Source organism: Oncorhynchus tshawytscha, linkage group LG34 (genome assembly GCF_018296145.1).
Source record: "Oncorhynchus tshawytscha isolate Ot180627B linkage group LG34, Otsh_v2.0, whole genome shotgun sequence".
Classification (NCBI taxonomy): Eukaryota; Metazoa; Chordata; class Actinopteri; order Salmoniformes; family Salmonidae; genus Oncorhynchus; species Oncorhynchus tshawytscha.
Genome location: NC_056462.1, coordinates 10,691,137 through 10,708,651, shown reverse-complemented (window position 1 = coordinate 10,708,651; position 17,515 = coordinate 10,691,137). Strand labels below are relative to the sequence as shown.

The 17,515-nt window shown below is 40.6% G+C and overlaps 1 protein-coding gene across 3 annotated transcripts in view; it reads right to left on the bottom strand.

Moving 5' to 3' along the window:
- Positions 1 to 4,094: 4,094 nt before the first annotated feature.
- Positions 4,095 to 17,515, bottom strand: part of LOC112231940 (zinc finger protein 583) — a 969,163-nt gene continuing 955,742 nt past the window's right edge. The window contains exons 4-6 of one of the 3 annotated variants that reach the window (XM_024398742.2): positions 9,902 to 10,066; positions 6,079 to 6,190; positions 4,322 to 5,835 (exon numbers count right to left, since the gene is read on the bottom strand). In XM_024398742.2, coding sequence (XP_024254510.1) covers positions 4,886 to 5,835; positions 6,079 to 6,190; positions 9,902 to 10,066 — 1,227 coding nt within the window. In that variant the 3' untranslated portion in view covers positions 4,322 to 4,885. Of the gene's footprint in view, positions 4,181 to 4,321; positions 5,836 to 6,078; positions 6,191 to 9,901; positions 10,067 to 17,515 lie in introns of those variants that run through there. The other 2 variants (XR_006080755.1, XM_042311880.1) reach the window with 2 other exon arrangements.

Genomic DNA, 17,515 nt, shown 5'->3' with positions numbered 1-17,515 from the left:
CCCTAATACTTATCAGCCAGAGACACAATGATTTCTTGGACACTTGAACAGTACAATTAATAACCGTGGCAATAAGCGTAACAAAATCCACCTTCACAATGACTGTATCCAGATCTCTTGGCTGATGAGGAACATTTACAACGGGCTGTTGTGCATCCGTCGCCATTTCTTCAGCGCTGTGGCCACGTGCACCTTTGACTCTCTCCCCAGCTCCACAGGAGATCTGCTGGACAATCCTGATCCTTGACACATCAACCTCTTTCACCCTAACAGGGCACTCAGGGAAGTCGGGAATATGATGCCCACCACAGTTGCAACATTTTACATTCAGACTCAATAACATACACTTCCCGGTTTTACACAAACGTTCTCATGGCATATATTTTATTTATCCTAGGGGACTAAACTCTACAGTGAAGTTTGTTTCTGATGAACAGTGCTGTAAAGTACTTAAGTCAAAATACTTTAAAGTACTACTTAAGTGGGTTTTTTTTTTTTTTTTTTTTGGGGGGGGTGTATCTGTACTTAACTATTTAGATTTTTGACAACTTTTACTTCATTACATTCCTAAAGAAAATGATGTACTTTCTACTCCATTGACTTTCCGTGACAGTCGAAAGTACTCGTTACATTTTGAATGGCTAGCATGACAGGAAAATTGTCAAATTCATGCACTTACCAAGAGAACATCCCTGGTCATCCCTATTGCCTCTGATCTGGACTCACAAAACACATACTTTGTTTGTAAATTAAGTCAGTGTTGGAGTGTGCCCCTGGTTATCCCAAAAAAAGAAAAATTGTGCCATCTTTTTTATATGGGGAATTAGAAATTTATACGTTTACTTTTCCTTTCAATACTTAAGTATATTTTAGTCATTACATTTACTTTTGATACTTAAATATATTTAAAACCAAATACTTTCTTTTACTCAAGTAGTATTTTACTGGGTGACTTTCACTTTTGAGTAATTTTCTATCAAGGCATCTTTACTTTTACTGAAGTATGAGAATCACATACTTTCTCCACCACTGCTGATGAACTTCACCAACGCCTTCGAGCCGAGACCAGCACCGACTACATCGATTCGCCCAAGGTCAATACTTTCAATAAAATATTCAACGCCCACCTAAGTATGTTTGTCCTCTGAAGTTGCATGACTTACTTTGATTTGCTGAAATCAATACTTTTTCAATAAATGTTAATCAAATACAACCACTCACTGTTTGCTCATTGCTGTTGCTCTAATATGGCAACTAGTGGTTGAGTTCATTAGAAAACTTCCTTCACCGTGGAGTGGTGTTTAGTCCGCTAATAAACTCAGCAAAAAAATAAATGTCCTCTCACTGTCAACTGCGTTTATTTTCAGCAAACTTAACATGTGTAAATATTTGTATGAACATAATAAGATTCAACAACTGAGACAAACTGAACAAGTTCCACAGACATGTGACTAACAGAAATTGAATAATCTGTCCCTGAACAAAGGGGCGGGGTCCAAATCAAATGTAAGTCAGTATCTGGTGTGGCCACCAGCTGCATTAAGTACTGCAGTGAAACTCCTCCTCATGGACTGCACCAGATTTGCCAGTTCTTGCTGTGAGATGTTACCCCACTCTTCCAAGGCACCTGCAAGTTTCCGGACATTTCTGGGGGGGAATGGCCATAGCCCCCACCCTCCGATCCAACAGGTCCCAGATGTGCTCAATGTGATTGAGATCCAGGCTCTTTGCTGACCATGGCAGAACACTGACATTCCTGTCTTGCAGGAAATCACACACAGAACGAGCAGTATGGCTGGTGGCATTGTCATGCTGGAGGGTCATGTCAGGATGAGCCTGCAGGAAGGGTACCACATGAGGGAGGAGGATGTCTTCCCTGTAACGCACAGCGTTGAGATTGCCTGCAATGACAACAAGCTCAGTCCGATGATGCTGTGACACACCGCCCCAGACCATGACGGACCCTCCACATTTTGCCAGTCCTGTCTGGTCCAGCGATGGTCGGTTTGTGCCCATAGGCAACGTTGTTGCCGGTGATGTCTGGTGAGGACCTGCCTTACAACAGGCCTACAAGCCCTCAGTCCAGCCCCTCTCAGCCTATTGCGGACAGTCTGAGCACTGATGGAGGGATTGTGCGTTCCTGGTGTAACTCGGGCAGTTGTTGCCATCCTGTACCTGTCCCGCAGGTGTGATGTTCGATGTACCGATCATGTGCAGGTGTTGTTACACGTGGTCTGCCACTGCAAGGATGATCAGCTCTCCGTCCTGTCTCCCTGTAGCGCTGTCTTAGGCGTCTCTGCACATCTGCAGTCCTCATGCCTCCTCGCAGCATGCCTAAGGCACGTTCATGCAGATGAGCAGGGACCCTGGACATCTTTCTTTTTGTGTTTTTCAGAGTCAGTAGAAAGGCCTCTTTAGTGTCCTAAGTTTTCATAACTGTGACCTTAATTGCCTATCATCTAAGCTGTTAGTGTCTTAACCACCGTTCCACAGGTGCAAGTTCATTAATTGTTTATGGTTCATCGAACAAGCATGGGAAACAGTGTTTAAACCCTTTACAATGAAGACCTGTGAAGTTATTTGGATTTTTACGCATTATCTTTGAAAGACAGGGTCCTGAAAAAGGGACGTACATTTTTTTGCTGAGTTTATATCCCAGCTTTTCATAGGTCGGGAGATACTCAAACAACAGTAATAAGGATAAAATGTTGCCGGTTTTCCCCATCCACCATACGGGTCAAGCGGCGTACATGAACTACTCCTGAAATTTTCAGCCTGAGATATTGTTGGGATGCCAGAGATAATACTTTTACCTTTGCCCTGTTCCGAAAATCAAAGCTGTCCACTTCATTAGTAGATAAGGAGCGTGCATTGTGGCTCGCAAAATTTCGCTCACTAGGTATACCAGTCCTGGTTATTGACTGCATACACATTTCCCAGCGCCTCCTTCACCATCCTGACTTCAAAAGGCTTTCCCGAATGAAAATTCTCACCCCAAAAATAATAGATTCAGACTGATTTTCCACAACAATTTTAGCATTTTTCCATTCCATTCTTAGACTTCACTGTTGTCCACTCATCCTTCTCACTACTATGCTCCATGCACTTTCAGCTTTAAACAGCACTTGTGCTTCTGCCGTCCCACCGATGGCTTTCTTCAAGAATCTTGTTGGTTGGGGTCATAGCGCAAAGGGTGTTAAATTTTTTTTAAAGTTATGCGCACTGTTCTTTGAAATTAGGTACTTTTCTGCTTATTACATTACACATCAAACCTATTCATCAGTATCAAGCTCAGAGCAGACTTGTTTAGAAGTGTTAGCAAGAATAGAAAATAATAAAATTACTATATCCCATCTACATCACCTCAGTAAGGTGAATTTAACTGTCCTGTTCTTGCCTAGATTTACTGTCTCTCTAAGAACAAATGTTTCAAATGACAAGTTACCAAATGGTTAATGAGGGGTATGTGGTTGATTACCCTGTAACCCCAAGACACTTCACATGACTATAATATTTTAGCTAAAGAATAGTTCCCAGACATCCAGTGTACATCAAGCCACACTGCTACAATTTCTCCCCATTGTGGACACTCCTATGTCTGATAAGGCTACTCTGGAAGGAGAAACTTTAACAGTTTGCACTTGAAGGGCCTCTCCTTGGTGTGAACGGTCTGGCGCCTCAGCAAAGCAAAGCACTTCCCACAATTAGGGCAGGCATACGGCTTGACAGCATCCGTCCAAATGTTCAGCCTCCCACGTTGTGACCCAATGACACCAGAAGAGGTAGAAGCAGCAGCCATCACTTTCAGGGGGTTAGTCTTTGAGCTCCCTCCTTGACCTCTGGGTGTTGTTGGGATTGTGTTCTGTGTTATAGACTAGGTAACTCATGGTGAACACTCAACCTGCCCCTGTTTGTATTTGTGGGGTAACCATGCACTGAGACTGAATCCCTGACTGGAGCCTCTGTCTCTCTGATGACCACCAGGACTGGAGGTTGTTCAGTCCACCTGTCCACTGGTTGTGTTGAAGTCTCGGTAACTCGCGGTTGGGTCCTTGTTCCGACTCGGGAAGGAAGAGCGAAGGCTTTTGATCCAGGGCCAGGGAGTGTGGCCAGCCACTTCAGTGGTCCAGTCTCTCCCGCCAGCAATACTAGATATCAGCAGGTCCTCACGGATTGCAGACTGTAAAACACATTGAACAGAAAAGCATAAAGGTTTATATATGAAACTCTTAACATATTATATAATAATAATATTATGACATATTATGAAATATTAACCACAGTCAAGCCTCTAACACTGTGATTCAAGTACCGTACAATATGGAGCCATTAGAGTTTATTGTAAAAAAATAAATATCCAAAAGTGTTCATTTAAAAATTAAGTATAATGTTTTGGTCCGACTGAGCTAAGGAAAACTCAGTCCCTGCAATGACCAAAAAATAACCAAGTCAGTCAGCACAGTCAATTTTGTATTTAATTTCAACAAAATGGTCATACACTCACATACGTGCGAGTTCAGTTCAGTATTTTTATTATAAAAAACGATACGTGACAAGTAGAAACCATAGTGAGAAAAGTGAACAGTACCTTTTCTGTAAATCTGGAAACCTCGCTTTGATGAAATACATTTTAGAATGCTTTGGAAAAAGTTCAACATTACACACAGCTTCACTTCTTCATGTCAAGTAAACGTAAGGCCAACTCATTTCCTCATTTCAAAACAGGACAAAATTGTTAGTCTTAATCAGTGAAAGATTTTTACAGACACCATCACACATTATACTCATTCTTTCCTCAGTTCACCTCATACAGTTCCCTACTACATCCAAAACCAACAGAATTAACTAAACAAACAAACTAGTACTACATACATGTCACTGTACTCTATACATGGGCTATGTGCATTTGCTGCTGGTGTATCCTGAGATATCTCCTCTCTGAGAACCTCTTCCCGCAGTGCGTACAGGCGAATGGCCTCTCTCCCGTGTGGATCTTCAGGTGCACCTTCAAATGGTGCTGGTGGGAGAACCTCTTCTCACACTGGGGACAGCTGTAGGGTTTCTCCCCTGTGTGGACTCTCTGGTGCCTCTTCAGGCTGAATGATTGTGAAAAACTGGCCCGACAAAGGTGGCAGCCGAATGGTTTCTCCCCTGTGTGCATCCTCTGGTGGATCTCCATCTGTTTGGGGAAACTGAAGGCTTTCCCACAGAACGAACACGGGAAGCGCTTCTCTTTGCTACCAGATCTACTGATGGCGTTGCTACTACTGTCATTTGTCAATGGGCTTGTGTACCCATTTAGTGTTGAGGCACTGGCATTGTCTGAGGTCTGGTTTAACAGGAGAGTGTGAGGAGAATGAAGGCCAGGGAGTGTCTGTGCTGTTGCAGGGTCCATGTTCCAGTTGATAGATCCTATAGAAGGCAGGCTGAAGGCAGCACCTGTTAGGGGGTTAACCTGAGGCGTCATCAGTCTCTCTGAATCACAACTATAGGAGCAGGATGGAGCATCGCTAGCCGAGTCAGTGTCTGTTCCCATACGGACACCACCTCGTACCCGCAGACCAAATCTACGCCTCGCCCTAGTCTCAGCCATTCTGTTGTCATGGAGACTAGGTTCAGTTGTTTTGTGTTCCACTGTCTGTTTCTGGTTGTGGTTAACAGTGTTGTTCCCCAGCCCAGAGTTGAGGATGCGGTCCCATCCACTGACCTCCACTATGCCACCTCTGGTTCTGGCCTGCTCAGTGATGTTGTTCCCTAGAGCCTTGGCTGCACCTGTCTGGGTCTGGGAATCCAAGATGGCCACCCAGTCTCCTCTGTTAGCCTCCTGCCAACCACCTGCAGGAAGAGGTTAGAAAATAGATTTTCCTGATTTTTTTGTTGTCAAGTTCATACATTATAATGTGTGGTTTTGTATGTAAACATACATTGTGTTGATTTCATTTTATGAAGGAAGGGAAAAAAATAGCCAGGCGCATCACTATTCCCATTGAAGATATATTACTGTATGTAGGCTATATGTATTACTATTCCCATTGAAGATCTATTACTGTATGTAGGTTATATGTATTTCTCCCTTACCTTGATCCCCCATCTTTAGTCCACTCAGCAGATCAATGCTCTCTGGTCTGTCTTCTATTGCCTCCTCTTTGACCAGCAGCAGATCAGGCTTCCCATCCTCCATGTCTACTGACTGTAAGAGATACAGAGTGAGAGGATGTTGGATCAAGAAATCTGATATGAGCACACTACTATGGAATATCTTTTGATTGGGTAATGAGGGATTGCTATGAGTACTATGCAAAGTTGATTTGATTACTTGATGTGCTGAGAATAGAGACAGTTTACCCCTACTCTTAAGGGTAAAAATAAAAGCTATGCAAGAAGCTTCCCACCTTGTCAACAAATATATTTAAGAGACCTCATGTGCTGTCCTAACCAGTTCAGAGTTACCAGCGGGTGTCTTGATAATAGAAAAACGCAGCGAGTCAGTGGTTCCTGTGCCACATGCAATTGCTTTCGAGTTGGTAGAAGAATGTGTTGATATTGCTATATCATCTGAACCTAGAGACTATAGTATATTTCTGATTGTTTTCCACATACCTATCAGGAATGAGCCGGAGTGGTGTCACACTGTTTCCTCATCCCTAGCAAACAGCTGATTCAACTAATTGCATTCTAAACTGAAGATCATGATTAGTTGATTATTGGAGTCAGGTGTGTTAGCTGAGGCAAAAGTATGACACCAATCAGGCCCCGAGGACTGGAGATGCACATCCCTGCCTTATATGAACTTGTCCTTTCCCTTTGTGTGATTATTCTGATGAAGGTCATTGAATGCCGAAACCTTAATCTTCTAACTTTGCTTAAAAAAAACAATTGAATGTTTAAATGGTGAGCGAGTATTGCCCCTTTTCCGTTTCAATATATAATCAATCCATAAATAATATCGACCTACATGGAACACTTTAAAAAGGTTTCACATGAGGCCTATTTCACAAAAAATTCCCAAATACTTAACCACTAGGCTAATGAATAACAGGGTTGGGGGTCAATTCAGAAAGTAAACCAAATAACAAATCCACATTTTTCTCATTGAAAAGCAGTGAAGAGAATTGGAATTTCAGTGTACTTCCTGAATTGACCCCAACCCTGATACACATTTTTCATTTGATTATTTAATTACCTACTGTACATATTATTTTAAGTAATTCCTTTGGAGCGCAACATGTTAAAAAAAAGCCTAAATTGGGCGTGCCTATAAATTTGGCAATTGAAGGCATTTAGAGTTTATGTTAATTTTAATTGTGTTCGACGAAAATTAGAAACCTTTCAAACATTGTATGCAACATTATCAGCGGCAGGTGACTTGATGCCTAGGCTACTGTGCCATAGCGATTTAGAGTTGTTAAATGGGAGTGACGAGTGTGTTGATATAACGGTAATATTGTAGAAATTCCACTTTCAACAACCATCAAAATGTGTAAAAAAAATTAAAAAGTTAGGCTATGCATGCAAACATATTGGGCCTAAGTATTGTTGTCCATTAGTTTACTCCAATTAGGGGAGGGGGGTTAGGGTCAAATAAAAAGCAACATTTTTTTTTTTTAAATATATGGGGGATTGGGAATGACGCAGACACTTATGTTGATAGAACCCACAATCTGCAATATTAAAGCTGGTCTACGGTACCATTTATGTTTACTCAGTCTGTCCAATAGAGATTACGCAAAGGAAAGATAGTGATGACGCTCATTGAAAACGTTGCAAATTATGTGGAATAACCAAATCACGATGAGGTAATCGCCAGCTTTGAACTTCTAGAGCTCACCAGTTTGTAATCCTAAAAAACAGAAATTAGTTACCTTTGGTTCGTTTAGCCATTGTTATGGGTGAAATTAATGGGGAAAGATGGGTTTTATGATTAACCTCAGATGTTATTTTTGGCGTTTTATCACCCCCTAGAGAAGGGATAGGCAACCGCCGACCAACCCCCCTTTAATATGCCCGCAAAAAAATATTTTAAAAAATGTAGGGATTCAGTCGGCGGGGTCTTAAAATACTGTTGAGAGTTATTCTAATTAATAAAATATAAAAATCCCCATCAAATTCCATCAATTTAAACTAGAGATATCAGTGTCTCAATCCACTGCATGCGCTTGTCGCAGGACTGGTTTTAAGGTAATATATATAAATGAATGGATGTATGGAGGTAGTGTTGTGCCAACAAAAATATGGGGTTAAATATGTGTCAAATTATATATATATATATATATATACATACAGCAGGGCAAAAAAGTATTTAGTCAGCCACCAATTGTGTAAGTTCTCACTTAAAAAGATGAGGCCTGTAATTTTCATCATAGGTACACTTCAACTATGACAGACAAAATGAGAAAAAAAATCCAGAAAATCTCATTGTAGGATTTTTAATGAATTTATTTGCAAATTATGGTGGAAAATAAGTATTTGGTCACCTACAAACAAGCAAGATTTCTGGCTCTCACAGACCTGTAACTTCTTCTTTAAGAGGCTCCTCTGTCCTCCACTCGTTACCTGTATTAATGGCACCTGTTTGAACTTGTTATAATTGTATGCATGCATGCATGTATATATATATACATACAGCAGGGCAAAAAAGTATTTAGTCAGCCACCAATTGTGTAAGTTATCTCACTTAAAAAGATGAGGCCTGTAATTTTCATCATAGGTACACTTCAACTATGACAGACAAAATGAGAAAAAAAATCCAGAAAATCTCATTGTAGGATTTTTAATGAATTTATTTGCAAATTATGGTGGAAAATAAGTATTTGGTCACCTACAAACAAGCAAGATTTCTGGCTCTCACAGACCTGTAACTTCTTCTTTAAGAGGCTCCTCTGTCCTCCACTCGTTACCTGTATTAATGGCACCTGTTTGAACTTGTTATAATTGTATGCATGCATGCATGTATATATATACATACAGCAGGGCAAAAAAGTATTTAGTCAGCCACCAATTGTGTAAGTTATCTCACTTAAAAAGATGAGGCCTGTAATTTTCATCATAGGTACACTTCAACTATGACAGACAAAATGAGAAAAAAAATCCAGAAAATCTCATTGTAGGATTTTTAATGAATTTATTTGCAAATTATGGTGGAAAATAAGTATTTGGTCACCTACAAACAAGCAAGATTTCTGGCTCTCACAGACCTGTAACTTCTTCTTTAAGAGGCTCCTCTGTCCTCCACTCGTTACCTGTATTAATGGCACCTGTTTGAACTTGTTATAATTGTATGCATGCATATATATATATATATATATCTCCTGAGCTTTCTTATATCTCCTAGATATAGGACAGACACTTCAAACCTTATTTTTAGGATTTCTTTTTTTACTGTCTTTTTTGCCATTTAGGGATGTTATTCAATCTGTTTCTATGGGCTATAGTAATAAAAAAATACATTTTATATTTATTTGATTCATGTTTTAAAACATTTGTTTGATACCTAAAAGGGGTCCTAAAATTCTAAATCAAATAGCCAAATGATCCATGGTATGACCTTAAAACAATTCCATGTGTCAGCTTAGAACCCCCTCCAGCAGTTTAGACTTAAGAATTAACAACCAAAGCAACTGCATATGGCTCAGGAACCACTGACTCAATGTATTTTACTATTATCAATACACCTGCTGGTAACTCTTAACTGGTTAGGACAGCTCAGGAGGTGTCCTAAGTATGTCAACTAGGTGTGACCTAGGACTGCAGAGACTTCATGCATAGCTTTTATTTTAACCCATTAGAGTAGGAGTAAAATCTCTCTATTCTCAGCACTTACGACCAATTTTCTACGTTGAGAAGCTTAGTGGAATACGGCCCAACCTAATACCATTCAGACAGTAGTTTACAGTGGGCTCACCTCAGTGAGACTGTATGTGGTCCTGTGCTCTTCAGCTGGTTCCTCTGTGGGTTCTGGAGGAGTTTTTGTCTGGTTGTCCTCCATGACCATGGTTGCCTCAGGGTTCGCCAGACCCTCCTCACACCCCTCCTCCTTCACCAGCAGCACCTCCAGACCCTCCTCCTCCTGGAAGAGACAAGTGATACAGATTACACAGACATACACTCCCTCAGGTAAGTACACACAGATAATAAACAGTGTTTACCCATCCACACTACTACTGCAGTTACAGAATGACTTCATTGTTGTTAAACCCATCATGGTGAACATAAATATGATGTTGTTGGTAAATACGAGTCCGCTATGATAAGTCAAGTCATTAAGATAGACCTGACTAAACTATTTTGACGTGTACATTAGGTGTGTGTGTAACACACCATATCAAAACCACACATACACATGTACAGTTGAAGTCGGAAGTTAATATTCACTTAGGTTGGAGTCATTAAAACTTGTTTTTCAACCACTCCACAAATTTCTTGTTAAACTATAGTTTTGGCAAGTCGGTTAGGATATCTACTTTGTGCATGACTAGTAATTTTTCCAACAATTGTTTACAGACAGATTATTATTATTATGTAACACAATTCCAGTGGGTCAGAAATAATGTACATACACTAAGTTGACTGTGCCTTTAAACAACTTGGAAAATTCCAGAAAATCAATTCCAAGAAATCAGCCAAGACCTCAGAAAATAAATTGTAGACCTCTACAAGTCTGGTTCATCCTTGGGGGCAATATCCAAACACCTGAAGGTACCACGTTCATCTGTACAAACAATAGTATGCAGGTATAAACACCATGGGACCACGCATCTGTCATACCGCTCAGGAAGGAGACGTGTTCTGTCTACTAGAGATGAACGTACTGTGGTGCGAAAAGTGCAAATCAATCCCAGAACAATAGCAAAGGACCCTGTGAAGATGCTGGAGGAAACAGGTACAAAAGTATCTATATCCACAGTAAAACGAGTCCTATATTGACATAACCTGAAAGGCCGCTCAGCAAGGAAGAAGCCACTGCTCCAAAGCCGCACAGCCCTCCATGCGCTCGCCAGAGGTAGCCTGACTGCCATTAGGTACCGAGATGAGATCCTCAGACCCCTTGTGAGACCATATGCTGGTGCGATTGGCCCTGGGTTCCTCCTAATGTAAGATAATGCTAGACCTCATGTGGCTGGAGTGTGTCAGCACTTCCTGCAAGAGGAAGGCATTGATGCTATGGACTGGCCCGCCCATTCCCCAGACCTGAATCCAATTGAGCACATCTGGGACATCATGTCTCGCTCCATCCACCAACACCACGTTGCACCACAGACTGTCCAGGAGTTGGCGGATGCTTTAGTCCAGGTCTGGGACGAGATCCCTCAGGAGACCATCCGCCACCTCATCAGGAGCATGCCCAGGCATTGTAGGGAGGTCATACAGGCACGTGGAGGCCACACACAACTGAGCCTCATTTTGACTTGTTTTAAGGACATTACATCAAAGTTGGATCAGCCTGTAGTGTGGTTTTCCACTTTCATTTTGAGTGTGACTCCAAATCCAGACCTCCATGGGTTGATAAATTTGATATCCATTGATAGTTTTGTGTGATTTTGTTGTCAGCACATTCAACTATGTAAAGAAAAAAGTATTTAATAAGAATATTTCATTCATGCAGATCTAGGATGTTATTTTAGTGTTCCCTTTATTTTTTTGAGCAGTGTGTATATATATATATATATATATATATATATATATATATATATATATATATATATATATATATATAAAATATTTTTTATAAATACAAATAAATCACTCCATATACATAAGAACAACTTACAAACAATAACTACATTTTCATGTGCCCAGACCCGCATGCTCACACCCCCATCCCAAGGGCCTGCATTATTGGTTGTCACTTGGTCTTGAATTGTATCAATATGTTTTTCTCATTCGCCCATGCTATTTCAATAATAAATCATTACATTTTTCCATTGTGTTAATGATGGCGGATAGAAATCAATGTTTTTATTATACGTTTTTTCAAGATGAGTTGACAATCACCTAGCCCGTTGGGCATCTCACTACACCCCCATATACCATGAATTGAAATATGCAGACAGACAGATTAAAATTAATTTTACATTGTAATACTTCTGACAGCCAACTTTCTAGCTCAGCCCCCACAACTTTTGGACATTATAGCATTCCCATAAAGCTTGGATTGAGTGGTTCTTTGTTTTATACTTAAGACATGACTCTGCTGTTGTTCTTTAGAATTTGTGAATTTTGTCTCTTGTATAATCAATTCTATACATTAGTTTATACTATATTAAGCATATATTTTCATTAACTGTAATTTCGTTAGTTATGCTGCAACTTTCCCTCCATCTTATGCCAACAGTTATTTTTAGTCTTTGTTCCAATAGTTTATATAAAGAGATTTTCAGATGGATATAGTCTCTGCAAGGTTTTGTTTCTCTTCCCTATCATGTGAACATCCTCTTCTGACTCAAATAATTCCCTCAAGGTTGCTCTGATGTCCAAAAGATTTAAAAATCTAAATTGTGACATTGTAACTTTTTTTCAGTCCATCTTTTTAATTCTGTCATGGACATACATTTATTTCCTGTTACCAAGTCATGTACGGTTTCTATACCTTTTGTTTGCCATGTGGTCCAATTTATCTATGAATTATGAAAAGCTATCCAAGGATTGTTCCATAGGGTTGTGTTAGTGAGTGATATTGGTTCTTGTAGATTACGTTTAATTTTCTTCCATATAGTTATAGTGTTCTTAACTATGAAGTTGTTCATGTTGTTAGCTTTATACGTTGAAAATAGACAAATAAAACGATTCTGGGGATGAGCATGTCTGGTCACTGTTTTAAATGATAACTTTTTAGCATTTGTGGCACAAATTCAATGCAAGTCCATGCTTACTAGATTAGCATTTTGTGCTTCATATCCAAATCCTCTATAAGTAACGTTAACCTCTGAGTTATACAATCCATTTTTGTATACTTCATGATTATTTGGAAATGAAGCGGGAAAATGCTAATATAGGTACCACTGACTTGCATTGGATTTGTGCCACAAATGCTAAAAAGTTAGCATTTGAAACAGTGTCCAACAAAACCAAAGCATGGGTTGCTTTCATACCTTGTCCATATGCTGCTTACAGGGTAAGGAACACTATTATTCATTTAAAATGATTGATTTTGTCATTTAGGTGAACAATCCCTTTAACACCTTTTCACATAAAAGCAGGAACAGCACCATTTAGGAGGTCAGAACCTAGTAATATCAGGATGTAGGATGGGACAAAAACCTAACAACTTCAATGACTAATTTCTCTGAACAAGGGGAAACAAAACCAACCAAATTCACTGAAATTACATAGGAAACAATACTCCGAGCCGCAGCACCATACAATTTGTCAGACAGAGAACTGATACTATGTACTCGTTGTTGGGGTGGGATTGGTGTGGGGGGGGGGGTCCGTGGGTGGTTTTAGACAATTTCTTTGGATTCCTCATGTCTAACTCATTGTTAGAAAAAAGTTTGTTCTGAATCAGATGTTAGGTACTATATTTATTAAATATATGAATCCTATAAATTAAAATGGCCAATTTGGGTGCAATCAATTAGTTGAATTTCTCAGAGATCTAATTGTATTTCAACAAAATAATTTTGCAGGAATGCTAATATCTGTTTCTAACAAACGATTTTAGAACAATCTGAGATGGTGGGTGTCAATCCTCTTTCTTGTGCTTTTTTGAAGTGGAACGACCCCCATGTCACCCCGCTCCTCTGCACACTCCACTGGCTTCCAGTCAAAGCTCCCATCCACTACAAGACCATGGTGCTTGCCGACAGAGCAGCAAGGGGAACTGCCCCTCCCTACCTTCAGGCCATGCTCAAACCCTACACCCCACCTGAGCACTCAAGTTCTGCCACTGGTCTCTTGGCCGTCCCACCACAATGGGGGATCAGATCCCACTCAGCCCAGTCAACGATCTTCTCTGTCCTGACACCCCAATGGTGGTACCAGCTTCCCCCTGAGTCCCTGCTCAGCTTACAAAAACGTCTGAAACCCTACCACTCGAAAGAGTATCTTAAATGAATCCCATTAAATAAATAAATTGTCTTCCTACCAATGTTATAGTTGTGCTTTTATATTACTTTTTATTTCTATTCATTAAGATTTTTATTTGAAATTGTTTTTAAGGTCTGATTTACTGTTTTTTTACATAATTAAGTTTCAGTTCTAGTTCTAGCGACAGAAAGTAACCTGTGCGTGGGAGGCTAACAGCTATTTATGTGTTGTATAGTTGTGTTTTTTGTCACTTCTTGCCACTATGGGGCAGTAATACATAAGGTGATGGGTCAGGTCATAGTATAGGTTTAAAGGGATAGTTCACCCAAATTACAAACTTAAAAACATTGCTTACAGGGCAAGGAAACCAGTCTATGGAAAAGGTATGACAGCAATCTATGTATCTCAATGGGTGCGTTCTCTGCTCATAGGTTGCTGACACCTTACAACACCTGGATAGGCATTTGATGTATCAGCTAACCACATCATGGTCGCGTTCCCCTGCTCAGACGTTGCAAGTGTCGATCAATGGTTGCACGGAGGGCTAACTATTATCCTTTGTTTGCACTTATGGACTGCCCTCTTCAATTCAAACCACAGGTATTCAGTGAGACTTGAGTTCGGAGACAGATTCTGTGGTCAATCTTTGTGGATTTTGGTGTGCTTGGGGTTATTGTCTTTCTGGAAGATCCATTTGAAGTATCAGCTTCCTTGCAAAGGCAACCAGGTTTTTGGCTAAAATGTCCTGGTACTGGGTCATGTTCATAATGCCGTTGACCTTAACCAGGGCCCCAGGACCAGTGGAAGCAAAACAGCCCCATAACATCCACCATATATTACAGTGGGCATGGGGTTCTTATCTGCTTATGCATTCTCATTTCAACACCAAACCCACCACTGGTGTGAATGGCCAAAGAGCACAGTTCTTATCTCAGTTCTTCATCAATGAAGACTTCTCCGAAAGGTACGCCTCAAAAGAAAGGACCCGCTGCTATGACTCATTGAACAGCAAAAGAGAGGCAACATCGCATACCTGAAGTACGACCAGCTGGTCTTTCACCCCTTCTGCCCTAGTAGGATTACTGCAGGCGACTGTAGCCCACTGAGAGAATGCCAAGGGTGTGCAACAAAGCTGTCAAAGGCAAAGGGTGGCTACTTTGAAGAATCTAAAATATATTGATTTGTTTAAAAAAAAATTGGTTACTACATGATTCCATGTGTTATTTCATAGTTTTGACGCCTTCACTATTGTTCTACAATGTAGAAAATAGTTAAAAAGAAAAACCCTTGAAATGAGTAGGTGTGTCCAAACTTTGGACTGGTACTGTATATTTCTTCCCGACCCACCATGGACAGCTCCAACACAATTTTACGGAAGGTTTAAAACAAATTAATTGAAAACGATTTGCCTATGTCTTATCAGTATTCATAGCATTCTTAGTGCTTGTTAGAGCATTGTGACCTGCTGTAGCACAGCGGTCTAAGTAGTGTGCTCCGGTTGTAGACACTGATCGATTCCTTGAATTAATTTGACTTTTTTCCCCCTCCCTTGATTTACCATGGACAGCTCCAATACAATTTTACCCGTTGAACATGGTGGTCTCCTGAACTGGGAGCACCACTTGCCCTTCGTTGAAACGGACTGTGACACTACAGATGTCAGATCTTGGGGCCTCCCGAGTGGCGCAGCACAGCGGGCTAAGGCACTGCAGTGCTTGAGTTGTCACTACAGATCCTGACGCACAATTGGCCCAGCATCGTCCGGGTTAGGGGAGGGTTTGGCCGACAGGGATGTCCTTGTCCCATCGCCCTCTAGAGACTCCTGTGGTGGGCCAGGCGCGTGCACAGTGTGTCAAGAAGCAGTGCGGCTTGGCAGGGACGTGTTTTGGAGGAGGTATGGCTCTCGACCTTGGCCTCTCCTGAGTCCGTACAGGAGTTGCAGCGATGGGTCAAGACTAATTACCAATTAGATATCACGAAATTGGGAAGAAAAAGGGCTAAAAAGTACCCCAAAAAATAACAATATTTTGTCACAGGAGGAAATCAATCCTGCACCAGGAGGATTTGAATATCTGAATAAATATTTAGATAGCCGGGGGCAGCTGGAATCCGTTTGTATATACAATGCCGTATCGTAACATAAGCTACGTGCAGGCTATAGCTCATCTTGTGAATTCTTATGTGGATTATAATAAAAGGACAAGTACAGTGTAGATGGTTTGTTCGTCAAGGATTTTTTTTTTTATGTTGAAGGCAAGCAATAGGCAGAATACATAATTGATTACCTCAGTGCGATCCAATGATTTATACATACACTACATGACTGTTAGGAGCCACTGTGCCTCCATCTTGGAACTCCCTCACCATTGTAAAACATATTTTGGGCTAAATAAAATATGTAAAAACATTTTCCTTAAAGTATACTTTGAGATCACTAATGTTACTGTCCCTACTACAACAACAAAAAAATTCAATACATGTAATTTTGTAATTTATTGAAATACAGTAGAATTCCATTCAATCCTATGGAGGACTGCTCCTACTGGGGAGTGAGTATCCATAGCATTCTTAATGCTTACTAGAGCATTGTGACCTGCCGTAGCGCAGTGGTCTAAAACAGCACACTCCCGCTCCAAGCCTCACGAGTTGCATTTATTTCAATGGTTTTCAAGAAGTAAATCGAATAGTCTGATAATTTACACATCAGAGAAGTGTCTCAGCTCAACTAAATCGTCTTTGGATAGGCTCAAATGCATAAACATCGACAGATTTACAAAATGAAATATTACCCTTACCAAAGACCACAACTAATTTGACAAATTATACATAGCCCAACTATAATACGTGTGTCAGCATCCACACTGGAGGAAAGTTTATCGTTCAAGTTTCTGTCAATCAACTAGTGGCCCAAATCAGCTCATCTCAGTCAGGGACACAAACAAAATCAAATCTAATTTGTCACATGCGCCAAATACAACAGGAGTAGACCTTAAAATGAAATGCTTACTTACAAGCCCTTAACCAACAATGCAGTTTTAAGAAAATCCCTAAAAAAGTAAGAGATAAGAATAACAAATAAATAAAGCGCGGCAGTAAATAACAATAGCGGGGCTATATACAGGGGGTACCAGTACAGAGTCAATGTGTCAATGTGCGGGGGGCACCGGTCTCAAGGTAATTATGTACGTGTAGGTAGAGTTATTAAAGTGACTATGCATAGATAATAACAGAGTAGTAGCAGCGTAGAAGATGGTGGGGTGCAACACAAATAGTCTGGGTAGCCATTTGATTAGCTGTTCAGGAGTCTTATGGATTGGGGCTAGAAGCCTCTTGGACCTAGACTTACCGGTACCGCTTGCCATGCGGTAGCAGAGAGAACAGTCCATGACTTTTAGGGCTTTCCTCTGACACCGCCTGGTATAGAGGTCCTGGATGACAGGAAGCTTGGCCCTGGTGATGTACTGGGCCATACGCACTACCCTCTGTAGTG